At 45.1% G+C, this 13,549-nt stretch overlaps 1 protein-coding gene across 1 annotated transcript; it reads left to right on the top strand.

Annotated features, from left to right (window-relative positions):
* Nucleotides 1-3,911: 3,911 nt before the first annotated feature.
* On the top strand, nt 3,912-7,876 carry LOC119277369 (NADH--cytochrome b5 reductase 1-like). The gene is made up of 9 exons (XM_037558653.1): nt 3,912-4,188; nt 5,025-5,166; nt 5,265-5,355; nt 5,488-5,565; nt 5,711-5,791; nt 5,891-5,980; nt 6,640-6,705; nt 7,236-7,322; nt 7,447-7,876. The coding sequence occupies exons 1-9, from the start codon at nt 4,077-4,079 to the stop codon at nt 7,537-7,539; spliced, it is 840 nt and encodes a 279-aa protein (XP_037414550.1). The 5' UTR covers nt 3,912-4,076; the 3' UTR covers nt 7,540-7,876.
* Nucleotides 7,877-13,549: the final 5,673 nt, after the last annotated feature.

Here is a 13,549-nt window from a genome sequence, read left to right as displayed (position 1 = left end):
ATCCTTAGTTGCGAGTCGATGGTCGACTTGCAACTGGGGCCACGACAAAACACACACACACACACACACCCTTGTTGTGAGTTGATAGTCAACTTGCAGCTGGGGGTCCTCAACAAACACACACCCCCTAGTTGCGAGTCGATGGGCTTCATGCAACTGGGGACCCTCGACACACACACACACACACACACACACACACACAACAACAACAACAACAACAACAACAACAACAACAACAACAACAACAACAACAACAACAACAACAACAACAACAATAACAATGATTGACTTGCAACTGGGGCACGGATGCAAGTCGATGGTTGAGTTACAACTGAGGCAAACTACAAGAAAATGCAACGAAAAATAACCTAGTTGCGAGTCAATGGTTGACTTGCAACTAGGGAACCTACAAAACTACGACACATCCCAGTTGCGAGTCGATGGTTGACTTGCAACTGGGGCACGATTGCGAGTCAATGATTGAGTTGCAACTGAGGCAAACTAAAAAACGAAAAATAACCTAGTTGCGAATCAATGGTTGACTTGCAACTGGGGCAACTACAAATCTACAACACATGCCAGTTGAGAGTCGATGGTTGACTTGCAACTGGGCACGATTATCAGTCGATGGTTGACTTGCAACTTAGGTGAACTACAAGAAAACAAAAAATAACCTAGTTGTCAGTCAATGGTTAACTTGCTACCGCCCCCGCCCTCCTAGTTGCAAGCCAAAGGTTGACTTGCAACTGGCGCAACTACAAAAAATCTAGTTGCGAGTCGATAGTGGACTCGCAACTGGGCCCGCTAGTTGCAAGTCGATGGTTGACTTGCAACTAGGGTGCCTTCAAACTATGAAAAGCTCGCTCCTAGTTGCGAGTCGAGGGTTGACTTACAACTAAGCCGCCTACAAACTATGACCAAACCTTAGTTGTGACACGAAGGTGGACATGCAACTGGAGTACTTGCAAAAAATGCCACAATTGCGAGTTGAGGGTTGACTGGACACTGGGGACAATTTTGACTTGATGATTGATTTGCAACTGGGACAAGTTACAATTTTGAAAGAAAAATTGTTCGTGAATCGAGGGTGGATTTGTAAAACTGGGCAACTGAAACTATAAAAAATCCGATTGCTAGATGGCTACTTGCAAATGAAGTGACTACAAACTGCAAAAAAGGCCAAAATCCGGAGTCGAGGGGTTTACACTTGCATAGACAGTAGAAATTTGATATGGAAAAAGTGCATCAAACAAAAAAGGTAAAGAAAAAAATAAATTGGCTAATAACAAAAAAGGACACTGATGACATGGGCAAAAAAATACATACCTAAAAATGATTAAAAGAAAAAAAGTAAATGGTGAAATATATCTAAACAACTTCTTCTGAAAAATGACATGAACATGAGCGATTGCAATATCAAAAAAAAAAACTCACAACCATTGGCCATTGTGCAAACTTCCATCACTTCCGTATGCACAAGACTGAGCCTATGACGACGTGAGCTCAACACTTCGAGCTCAAAACAAACAAAGGCCGGCCCAACAAAAAAAAAACAAGAACCAGCCCGCCCCATTGTAGCCCTCCGTCCGTAACAACGCGACACCCACGGTCGCGAGTCGAGCGGATCGCTCGTGCACGAAATTAAAGACACATAGATCCGATGGTTAAACACTTAGATTTGAGATCACTAAAAAACATCTAGATGTGAGTTAGCCATTCCGATAAGAAAATCCCATCCAACTAGACTTAGTTACAAGTATTTACATATAAGGATTTATTTTTAGCAAAAGGTAAAGAAAATGTTAAAAAAGAAAAATCAAATGATAACAACAACAAAAAATACAAAAAATAGGACAAAAGATAAGTCACGTGAATCAAGATCTGCAGGGTAGCTTTCCCTATTAATCTGCAGACATGAAAAAAAGCAGACAAAAAACATGAGTATGGACTGTGGTAGCTGGCGCCTAGTAATGCGCTGGTGCATGTCGCTACAGCTTGGACAAACAGGCCGACAAAACAAAACGACTTGGGCTGCCGTGCCCGCGTCCCTGCACGAGAAAAAAACAGCACGCATGAATCTCTGCATCTTTAGATCGGATGGCTAGAGATGTGAATGAGACCAATTTATTTCTCAGCTAGCTGAGTTTTAGCAAACCCGTTTTTTTTTCCGAAAAACTTTCAATCTATTCATCTTCAATCATGGCAGTACAACGAATATCAGAAATAAAAATTACATCCAGATTCGTAGACCACCTAGCGACGACTACAAGCACCGAAGCGAGCCGAAGGCGCGCCGCCGTCATCGCCCCTCCATCGCCGGAGCCGGGCATAACTTGTTGTAGTAGACAGTCGGGAAGTCGTCGTGCTAAGACCCCATAGGACCAGCACCCAAGAACAGCAACCGCCGCTGATGAAAAATAACGTAGATCGGAAGGATCCAAACCGAAGACACACGAACGTAGACGAACAACGACGAGATCCGAGCAAATCCACCAAAGATAGATCTGCCGGAGACACACCTCCACACGCTCACCAACGATGCTAGACGCACTGCCGGAACGGGGGCTAGGAGGGGAGACCTTTATTCCATCTTCAGGGAGCCGCCGCCGTCTCGCCTTCCCGAGTAGGACACAAACCCTAACAAGATTGAAAAAAACGACTAAAAACGGAGCCCTCTCGGTGGCCCTTGCCAGGATCCACCACGCCTCCATGGCCCTAGGGCAACCGGAGACGAGGCGGACCTGCGCCGGCGCCGGCGAGAGGCACAAACCCTAACTTTCTTTCTTGAAGGAGGAGGAGGAGGTGGAGGAAGAGAGAACGGAGTTTGCGTTACTGAATCCCCTTAACGATACAAGAAGGAATCACTCCCCCGACACGATGGACCCTAGCTTCTTAGCTCCCGCGGTGACCCAAAACGGTGCATCCCTTTTTGATGTCAGCAATAACCATAAGCGAAGTGTCCTTGCACGGAAGACGCGAGCGTTTGTCTCATTCCATATCATCCACGTGGTGAGCATGGTGAGCAAGGCCATGCCCTTCCGGTTGGGAAGGGAATCATCGGTCATCCCAAGCCACCAATCTAAGATAGAATGCCTCAGTGGCCAAGTGGAGGTATCAACATGAATGAGTTTCTCCCTTTCAAGCTGGTGGAAAGTGTCAAGTGTGCGGCTGCTGCTCCGCCTCCATAGTCCATACATGACCAAGTCTACTAATCATGCACCAATCAGCCGAGCCGGTGGACCGGTCCGACCGCTGGCAATGGAGACGCACAAGTGGCGTGGTGGTAGAAAGCGGTCTAAACAAGTGACCAAGCCCGCCGATGCCAATTGAAAAACTGACCAGACCAGAGCATCTATCTATCGATCTACTACCAATCAATCCACGTTGGGATGAGGGAGCCATTCCGGTCGATCACAGAGCTGGGCCCAGCGTCCCATACCCAGACAGCGATTGATGCGAGCACGAAATTACTCTCCCAACCCCCGCTGTGGCGATGCACTAAACATGCATTACCAGCAAAATGAGTTCATCCACATGCTTAGCTTCAGTTCGTGATTCTCGAATGACACGCAGGAAATCGCCTTTTGTTCAGACTAGACTGCAATGTGCCGTGTCATCACAGTTTGGTACCACTAGCATTTCTGAAGCTACTTTTGCAGTGTGCTCACCGAGACACACCTGAAATTCAGGCTCTGTTTGCGTCTCTGAAGGTACTTTTGCAGTGTATTCACAGTTTCTGAAGGTGCTTTTGCACACCTGAAATTCAGACTCTGTGTTTTGAACTGTGGCGAGGGCAAAAGGGCGAATACGACCTCGCGATCTCCGCCACCGCACCGCGCCGCGCCCACAGGTCTCACCAGTCACCACCGGCGGTTTCCGTCTTACCAGTCACCACCACCGCACCCCACCTACCCCCGCTCCCGCAGCTAACCCCGCGCCCGCCCCGTCTTCTAATTCCAAACCCAGCTAAATCTCGCACCAAACACCGCAGCCCGAGGCACCCAACCAACCAACCCCCGCCCCGAGCGTCGCGAGGGAGACAGACAGACAGACAGCCGCGCGGGAGGAAGGGGGCCATGGATTTCCTGCAGGGGCGGAGCGTCGAGACCATGGTGGCCGTCGCCGTCGCGGTCGTCGCCGTCGCCGTGGGCGCCGCACTCCTCCTCCGCCGATCCAAGAGGCCCAAGGGTATGTATGCGTGAGCGTATGGCTGTGCTGTGCATATTTCGGAAGATAGGCGCATGCGTACATGAGATGCCTGTGATTTCGCATGCGATCTGGTGCCCTGGTGGGCCGGAGTCCCAACAGCTTTCAGTTAGTTTCCGATGAGAGGCCGTGGAGCCGCGAATTCGACCATTGTACTGTGAAAATTGCTGAATTGGTTTGTGAGCGGGTGCTTTTCGTGGTGACAGACACTACCTGCTTCCTGCTTCCTGCTGGGCTTGGTCTGGGCAGTGGCCGTTTACTGTGTCGATGCCGCTCGCTATATGGAGATGATAAACCAGTGAAGTGTTTGTTTTCCTAACTGAACTGAACCAGCCAAGTATTGTTCGTGTCTAGACAGGTCTGTTGAACGACTAGAAGATATGAGCCGCGGTTATTTTTACTGCTGGCTCCATTTCAGGAGGGCCTAACCGCCTAAGCAGAGCTGTGCCGCGGGCAGATTTTCCCCATTTGTCTTGCTTGATTTAGTCTTGCCATGTTATCATGAGTAGTACTTGAAAAGAAGCGTTGCATACTGGCTAACATCTATTACGCTTGTTGTGAGATTATGGATTTGGATGGGTTACCGATGTGAGTTTAATAACTGTGCACCTGTTATTCTGCAAAAAAAATTAAAAATTGTTTGGTTTGCTGCGTGGTTCTGTAGAATTTTTAAGTAATTGCTTGTGGAATTTCACACCTCATTCTAGCATTCATTACTTCTTCCATTCTTTGTTTCATCAACCAAATAAAAAAATTGCTCGAGCATTCTTTCTGCTGGACCTTAATGTCATTCTTGGTGCTCTTTTTGCTGTCATCAGGCTGCTTGGATCCTGAGAACTTCAGGAAGTTTAAACTTGTGGAAAAGACACAAATAAGCCATAATGTTGCCAAATTCCGATTTGCTCTTCCAACCCCTACCTCTGTGTTAGGCCTTCCAATTGGTCAACATATCAGTTGCAGGTTTGAATTATGTGCTGCTTCTAAGTTCTGAAGTTTGCTTTTATAATGTATACTTCTTTCAAACTTTAATCATGTTAATGTTCCCTCCTTTTATTCAGAGGTCAAGATGCTACCGGTGAAGAAGTAATCAAGCCTTACACACCTACTACATTGGATTCTGATCTTGGAAATTTTCAGCTTGTTATAAAGGTATGTGTTCATTTCTTTATACTACAATAATATTGGTTAACAATCTTATCTTTTTGCTCCACATGATTGTGTGTTCAGCTGTAGTTTCTTCACCTTTTCTTTTTTTAATATTTCCCTTTCCCCATAATTCAGATGTACCCTCAAGGAAGAATGTCGCATCACTTCCGTGAAATGAAAGTTGGTGATTATATGTCTGTAAAGGGACCTAAGGTAACACTCTTTTTTATCATGAGCAACCTGTGTTAGTTTCATAAGAAATAGCTGCACAGGTGTTGTTATTTATAGTCCACATTCCCAATGTCATGCTTATTTGCCATCTAATTATAAGTTTAACATGATTTGTTCTCTGATCTAGGGTCGTTTCAAGTACCAAGTAGGACAAGTGAGAGCTTTCGGAATGCTGGCTGGTGGATCTGGCATCACTCCGATGTTCCAAGTAAAAAAAAAAGTTCAAACAAAGTTCTATATTGCAGTCAATGATGCTACAGACCTGTTTGTTTGGTTTCCACTAACAATCTTTTTTCTGTTCTCACAGGTTGCAAGGGCAATTCTCGAGAACCCTAATGACAAAACGAAGGTTCATCTAGTCTATGCAAATGTCACACCTGAAGACATTCTTCTGAAGGTGGAATCGCCATCCTTTTTTCTGTAGAAACTCTTTTTTGGTTTTCGTGCAGTCTCTGATACAGAAACCATATGATGTTAACCCATTAGACCAGAGTTACTGTGAGCATATTTGACACATTTAGTAGAACTTTATAAGGTTGTTATCAGCGATGTATCTATTCCGTATAGTTGTTGATGATATAACACTTACTCCCTCCGTTCCGAATTACTTGTCTTGGATTTGTCTAGATACAGATTTATCTAGACTCATTTTAGTGGTAGATACATCCGTATCTAGACAAATCCAAGACAAGTAATTCGGAACGGAGGGAGTAGATGCCAAATATTGTTTCCTCTTATTCCCTCTAGGATATTTTAGTGTAAAATATCTAGAATGTCTAAGGTGATTCAGAACTTGTGCACAACTTGTACCGCAGTAAAAGGGAACTAGCCACACAGAGTAATTTGTAACTGAAACTTACATATAACTTCCCTTGCTTTCTTTTTTATTGTAAATATTAAACCATCTATAACTGAATACATGAATTACAAAGTTACTCAAATCATGAAAGCAGCATGGGCTTGAGCTAAGGGATGTCCTTGTATGATGGATGCGCTTCACTAGTACTGTGCTATTTTGCTTGGTACTGACTTCATAGGTCTGTTTAATCTGTGCAGGAAGAGCTGGACAGCCTGGCCGAAGAATATCCTGACCGCTTCAAGATCTTCTACGTGTTGAATCAGGTGCACCCTATGTTCTTCTCATCTTTTAACTAGTTGTGCATATCAAATATTATTCAAATCAGTACACTGCATTTATAATGCGGAAGCACGCGAGTAATTCTGTTTGGAAACAATGGAATCAGGACTTCTCCATTCATTGGGAACTAGTATAAGTAGGTGCAGAATTTCTGCTATGACTCTCACGGCAGTAACATCGGACAGGCTGTTGATCGTTGAACACATGGTAACGTAGTGCTGCTAGATAATTGCAGGACAGAGCTGTATGCATAATACCGGTCACACAGATAGGTTTTGAATAGTGTTGGACTACTTAAAATGATTGAAGATAGTATGTGCTAAATATATTTTGGTTGAATGAATACCATGTTCTGAAATAAATCCGCATTGTGAATTTGTCTTTTATCTGCTAAACAACTGTGCGCTCTCATTACCCCCAGTTGTATGGTACAGAGTTACATCCAGAGTCACGACTTCCATTGCACTATGAAGGCATTTGCAACAGAATCTCATACTGTCGTTTGCGTTTGCAGCCTCCTGAAGTCTGGAATGGTGGTGTTGGCTTTGTGTCCCAGGACATGATTAAGACTCACTGTCCAGCACCTGCTGAGGATATCCAGGTAAAACTCAAGTCTTCATCCCTTGGAACTTTGTTTACAAGCAAGTGGCAAGTGGTCGTTTTCATGGAAACTCCGATATGTACTGTGTCCCCGAGATAATCCAGTTTTCTTTGCTATATTCCAGATCTTGAGATGCGGCCCTCCTCCGATGAACAAGGCGATGGCTGCACACCTTGAGGAGCTCGGATACACAAAGGAGATGCAGTTCCAGTTCTAAGTTTCCGGAGCTCCAAAATAAGGCCCCCAGGCCCTACATTATCCAGCATGGAGACTGTCCGACCCCTCTTGATATCTTCCAGAAGCGATGCATTTTTAGTCTTGTAGTACCTCCTTTTTCGCGGCCAAATGTTAGCTGCATAGCTAGGCAGAGGCCCACATTTCGCTCGACTCCACCTCTATTATTGGTTTGAAAAATGAGCATAGGGTGAGTCCAACAGTCGACTGCATCACCGTTTTTTTTTTGGCGAACAAGATCACTCATTGGTAAAAGTTTGTACTGTAATTTTTGTGTTGCTCTTGGTATTAACACGCCGCTAGGGCGTGGTACGTGCACACGATACTATGGATACACCCTTTCAGCCTTTGCAGCGATACACAGAGCACCATGGGAAAAGATGAGGAGAAAAAAAAAAGCTGAAACAAGAATGTAGAAGTGCTCTAGCCAATGCAACCAAAATATCGATCTTAATTGCGCCAGCCGGGTCTTGAATTCAAGACCTCTTGGCTCCGATACCTGTAGAAGTGCATGCTCTAGCCAATGCAACCAATAGACTGTTGGGTCTTGGACGGACTCAAGCAGGCTCCGCGCGCTTGGTACCAGCGCATCGCGACGTTTCTCCATCAGCTTGGGTTCCGCTCTATCCGCTCGGACGCCTCGCTCTTCGTCTATCATTAGGGCTCTGACACGGCCTACTTGCTGCTCTATGTCGATGACATCATCCTGACGGCATGTACGGTTGGTCTCCCCAGTCAGCTCACGACTCGTCTTCGCCTTGAGTTCGCCATCAAGGACTTGGGTCCTTTGCACTACTTCCTCGGTGTCGAGGTGGTGCACCGTCCGAATGGCTTCTTTCTTCATCAGCGGAAGTACACTCACGAGCTCTTGGAGCGCGCCGGCATGTTTAACTGCAAGCCCGCCGCTACGCCTGTTGATACGAAGGCCAAGCTTTGTGCCATGGATGGTTCTCCTGCTTGAGATGCTGCTTTCTATCGGTCTATCGTTGGTACTCTCCAGTACCTCACTCTGACTCAACTGGTATGTCGTGCAGCAGGTGTGTCTTCATATGCATGCTCCTCGAGACGTCACTGGGCTGTCGTCAAGCAGATTCTCCGCTATATTTGTGGCACTATCGATCTTGGCGTCACGCTTCACACCTCCGCCGACACCGCCCTCACCGCCTACTCCGATGCAGATTGGGCGGGCTGCCTTGACACTCATCGCTCCACTTCGGGCTATTGTGTCTACCTTGGACCTGAAGGAAATATGCCCTAGAGACAATAATAAAGTTATTATATTTCCTTATTTCATGATAAATGTTTATTATTCATGCTAGAATTGTATTAATCAGAAACATAATACATGTGTGAATACATAGACAAAATAGTGTCACTAGTATGCCTCTACTTGACTAGCTCGTTAATCAAAGATTGTTAACGTTTCCTAACCATAGACATGAGTTGTCATTTGATAAACGGGATCACATCATTGGGAGAATGATGTGATTGACTTGACCCATTCCGTTAGCTTAGCACTTGATCATTTTAGTTTACTGCTATTGCTTTCTTCATGACTTATACATGTTCCTATGACTATGAGATTATGCAACTCCCGATTACCGGAGGAACACTTTGTGTGCTACCAAACATCACAACGTAACTGGGTGATTATAAAGATGCTCTACAGGTGTTTCCGATGGTACTTGTTGAGTTGGCATAGATCGAGATTAGGATTTGTCACTTCGATTGTCGGAGAGGTATCTCTGGGGCCTCTCGGTAATCCACATCACTATAAGCCTTGCAAGCAATGTGACTAATGAGTTAGTTGCGGGATGATGCATTATGGAACGAGTAAAGAGATTTGCCGGTAACGAGATTGAGCTAGGTATTGAGATACCGACGATCCAATCTCGGGCAAGTAACATACCGGTGACAAAGGGAACAACGTATATTGTTATGCGGTTTGACCGATAAAGATCTTCGTAGAATATGTAGGAGCCAATATGAACATCCAGGTTCCGCTATTGGTTATTGACCGGAGACGTGTCTCGGTCATGTCTACATAGTTCTCGAACCCATAGGGTCCGCACGCTTAACGTTCGGTGACGACCGGTAATATGAGTTTATGTGTTTTGATGTACCGAAGGTAGTTCGGAGTCCCGAATATGATCACGGACATAACGAGGAGTCTCGAAATGGTCGAGACATAAAGATCGATATATTGGATGACTATGTTTGGACTTCGGAAGGGTTCCGGGCAAGTTCGGACAAATACCGGAGTACCGGGGGTTTACCGGAACCCCCCGGGGAGTGTAATGGGCCTATTGGGCCTTAGTGGAGAAGAGGAGGGGCAGACAGGGTAGGCTGCACGCCCCCTCCCCTCTCATCCGAATTGGACAAGGAGGGGGGCGCCCCCCCCTTTCCTTCCCCCTCTCTCCTCCTTCCCTCTCTCCTACTCCTACTCTTGGAAGGGTTGGAGTCCTACTCCCGGTGGGAGTAGGACTCCCCTTGGGGCGCGCCTAGGAGGGCCAGCCCCTCCCCCTCCTCCACTCCTTTATATACGGAGGAGGGGGGCACCCCATAGATACACAAGTTGATCATTGATCTTTAGCCGTGTGCGGTGCCCCCTCCACCATAATCCACCTCGGTCATATCGTAGCGGTGCTTAGGCGAAGCCCTGCATCGGTAGCTTCATCAACACCGTCATCACGCCGTCGTGCTGGCGGAACTCTCCCTCGAAGCTCTACTGGATCGTGAGTTCGTGAGACATCACTGAGCTGAACGTGTGCAGATCGCGGAGGTGCCGTACGTTCGGTACTAGGATCGGTCGATCGTGAAGACGTACGACTACATCAACCACGTTGTCATAACGCTTTCGCTTACGGCTACGAGGGTACGTGGACGACACTCTCCGCTCTTGTTGCTATGCATCACCATGATCTTGTGTGTGCGTAGGATTTTTTTTGAAATTACTATGTTTCCCAGCAGTGGTATCAGAGCCAGGTTTATGCGTAGATGTTATATGCACGAGTAGAACACAAGTGAGTTGTGGGCGATACTAGTAATACTGCTTACCAACATGTCATACTTTGATTCAGCGGTATTGTTGGATGAAGCGGCCCGGACCGACATTACGCGTACGCTTACGCGAGGCTGGTTCTACCGACGTGCTTCGCACATAGGTGGCTGGCGGGTGTCAGTTTCTCCAACTTTAGTTGTATCGAGTGTGGCTACGTCTGGTCCTTGTGAAGGTTAAGACAACACATACTTGACGAAATATTGTTGTGGTTTTTGATGCATAGGTAAGAACGGTTCTTGCTTAGCCCGTAGCAGCCACGTAAAACTTGCAACAACAAAGTAGAGGACGTCTAACTTGTTTTTGCAGGGCATGTTGTGATGTGATATGGTCAAGACATGATGCTATATTTTATTGTATGAGATGATCATGTTTTGTAATAGAGTTATCGGTAACTGGCAGGAGCCATATGGTTGTCGCTTTATTGTATGAAATGCAATCGCCATGTAATTGCTTTACTTTATCACTAAGTGGTAGCGATAGTCGTAGAAGCAATAGTTGGCGAGACGACAATAATGCTACGATGGAGGTCAAGGTGTCGCACCGGTGACAATGGTGATCATGAGGTGCTTTGGAGATGGAGATCAAAGGCACAAGATGATGATGGCCATATCATATCACTTATATTGATTGCATGTGATGTTTATCTTTTATGCACCTTATTTTGCTTTGATTGACAGTAGCATTATAAGATGATCTCTCACTAAATTTCAAGGTATAAGTGTTCTCCCTGAGTATGCACGGTTGCCAAAGTTCGTTGTTCCGAGGCACCACGTGATGATCGGGTGTGATAAGCTCTACGTTCACATACAACGGGTGCAAGCCAGTTTTGCACACGCATAAATACTCGGGTTAAACTTGAAGAGCCTAGCATATGCAGATATGGCCTCGAAACACTGAGACCGAAAGGTCGAGCGTGAATCATATAGTAGATATGATCAACATAGTGATGTTCACCATTGAAAACTACTCCATTTTCACGTGATGATCGGACATGGTTTAGTTGATTTGGGTCACGTGATCACTTATATGATTAGAGGGATGTCTATCTAAGTGGGAGTTCTTAAGTAATTTGATTAATTGAACTTTAATTTATCATGAACTTAGTACCTGATAGTATTTTGCTTGTCTATGTTGTTGTAGATAGATGGCCCGTGCTTTTGTTCCGTTGAATTTTAATGCGTTCCTTGAGAAAACTAAGTTGAAAGATGATGGTAGCAATTACACGGACTGGGTCCGTAACTTGAGGATTATCCTCATTGTTGCACAGAAGAATTACGTCCTAGAAGCACCTCTAGGTGCAAGACCCGCTGCAGGAGCAACACCGGACGTTGTGAACGCCTGGTAGAGCAAAGCTGATGACTACTCGATAGTTCAGTGTGCCATGCTTTATGGCTTAGAACCGGGACTTCAACAACGTTTTGAACGTCATGGAGCATATGAGATGTTTCAGGAGTTGAAGTTAATATTTCAAGCAAATGCCCGGATTGAGAGATATGAAGTCTCCAATAAGTTCTATAGCTGCAAGATGGAGGAGAATAGTTCTGTCAGTGAACATATACTCAAAATGTCTGGGTATAATAATCACTTGATTCAACGGGGAGTTAATCTTCCTGATGATAGTGTCATTGACAGAATTCTTCAATCACTGCCACCAAGCTACAAGAGCTTCGTGATGAACTATAATATGCAAGGGATGGAAAAGACAATTCCCGAGCTCTTCGTGATGCTAAAGGCTGCAGAGGTAGAAATCAAGAAGGAGCATCAAGTGTTGATGGTCAACAAGACCACCTGTTTCAAGAGAAAGGGTAAAGGGAAGAAGAAGGGGAACTTCAAGAAGAACGACAAACAAGTTGCTGCTCAGGAGAAGAAACCCAAGTCTGGACCTAAGCCTGAGACTGAGTGCTTCTACTACAAAGGGACTAGCCACTGGAAGCGGAACTGCCCCAAGTGTTTGGCGGATAAGAAGGATGGCAAGGTGAACAAAGTTATATGTGATATACATGTTATTGATGTGTACCTTACTAAAGCTCGCAGTAGCACCTGGGTATTTGATACTACTTCTGTTGCTAATATTTGCAACTCGAAACAGGGACTACGGATTAAGCAAAGATTGGCTAAGGACGAGGTGACGATGCACATGGGAAATGGTTCCAAAGTCAATGTGATCGCGGTTGGCACGCTACCTCTACATCTACCTTCAGGATTAGTTTTAGACCTGAATAAGTGTTATTTGGTGCCAGCATTAAGCATGAACATTATATCTGGATCTCGTTTGATGCGAGACGGTTGTTCATTTAAATCTGAGAATAATGGTTGTTCTATTTATATGAGTAAAATCTTTTATGGTCATGCACCCTTGAAGAGTGGTCTATTTTTGTTGAATCTCGATTGTAGTGATACACATATTCATAATGTTGAAGCCAAAAAGATGCAGAGTTGATAATGATAGTGCAACTTATTTGTGGCACTGCCGTTTAGGTCATATTGGTGTAAAGCGCATGAAAAAACTCCGTACTGATGGACTTTTGGAATCACTTGATTATGAATCACTTGGTACTTGCGAACCATGACTCATGGGCAAGATGACTAAAACGCCGTTCTCCGGAACAATGGAGCGAGCAACATGTTGGTTGGAAATCATACATACTGATGTATCTGGTCCGATGAATATTGAGGCTCGCGGCGGATATCGTTATTTTCTCACCTTCACAGATGATTTAAGCAGATATGGGTATATCTACTTAATGAAACATAAGTCTGAAACATTTGAAAAGTTCAAAGAATTTCAGAGTGAAGTGGAAACTCATCGTAACAAGAAAATAAAGTTTCTACGATCTGATCGTGGAGGAGAATATTTGAGTTACGAGTTTGGTCTTCATTTGAAACAATGCAGAATAGTTTTGCAACCCACGCCACCCGGAACACCACATCA

Source organism: Triticum dicoccoides, chromosome 3B (genome assembly GCF_002162155.2).
Source record: "Triticum dicoccoides isolate Atlit2015 ecotype Zavitan chromosome 3B, WEW_v2.0, whole genome shotgun sequence".
NCBI classification, from domain to species: Eukaryota; Viridiplantae; Streptophyta; class Magnoliopsida; order Poales; family Poaceae; genus Triticum; species Triticum dicoccoides.
This window is presented reverse-complemented; position numbering and strand designations above follow the sequence as displayed.

Bases quoted from the DNA above. Each gene is read 5' to 3' on its own strand.
- LOC119277369 (XM_037558653.1), top strand. From the start codon at position 4,077: ATGGATTTCCTGCAGGGGCGGAGCGTCGAGACCATGGTGGCCGTCGCC. The intron at 5,356-5,487 runs GTATGTGTTCAT...CCCATAATTCAG, and splicing joins ATTTTCAGCTTGTTATAAAG to ATGTACCCTCAAGGAAGAAT. The intron at 7,323-7,446 runs GTAAAACTCAAG...GCTATATTCCAG, and splicing joins CACCTGCTGAGGATATCCAG to ATCTTGAGATGCGGCCCTCC.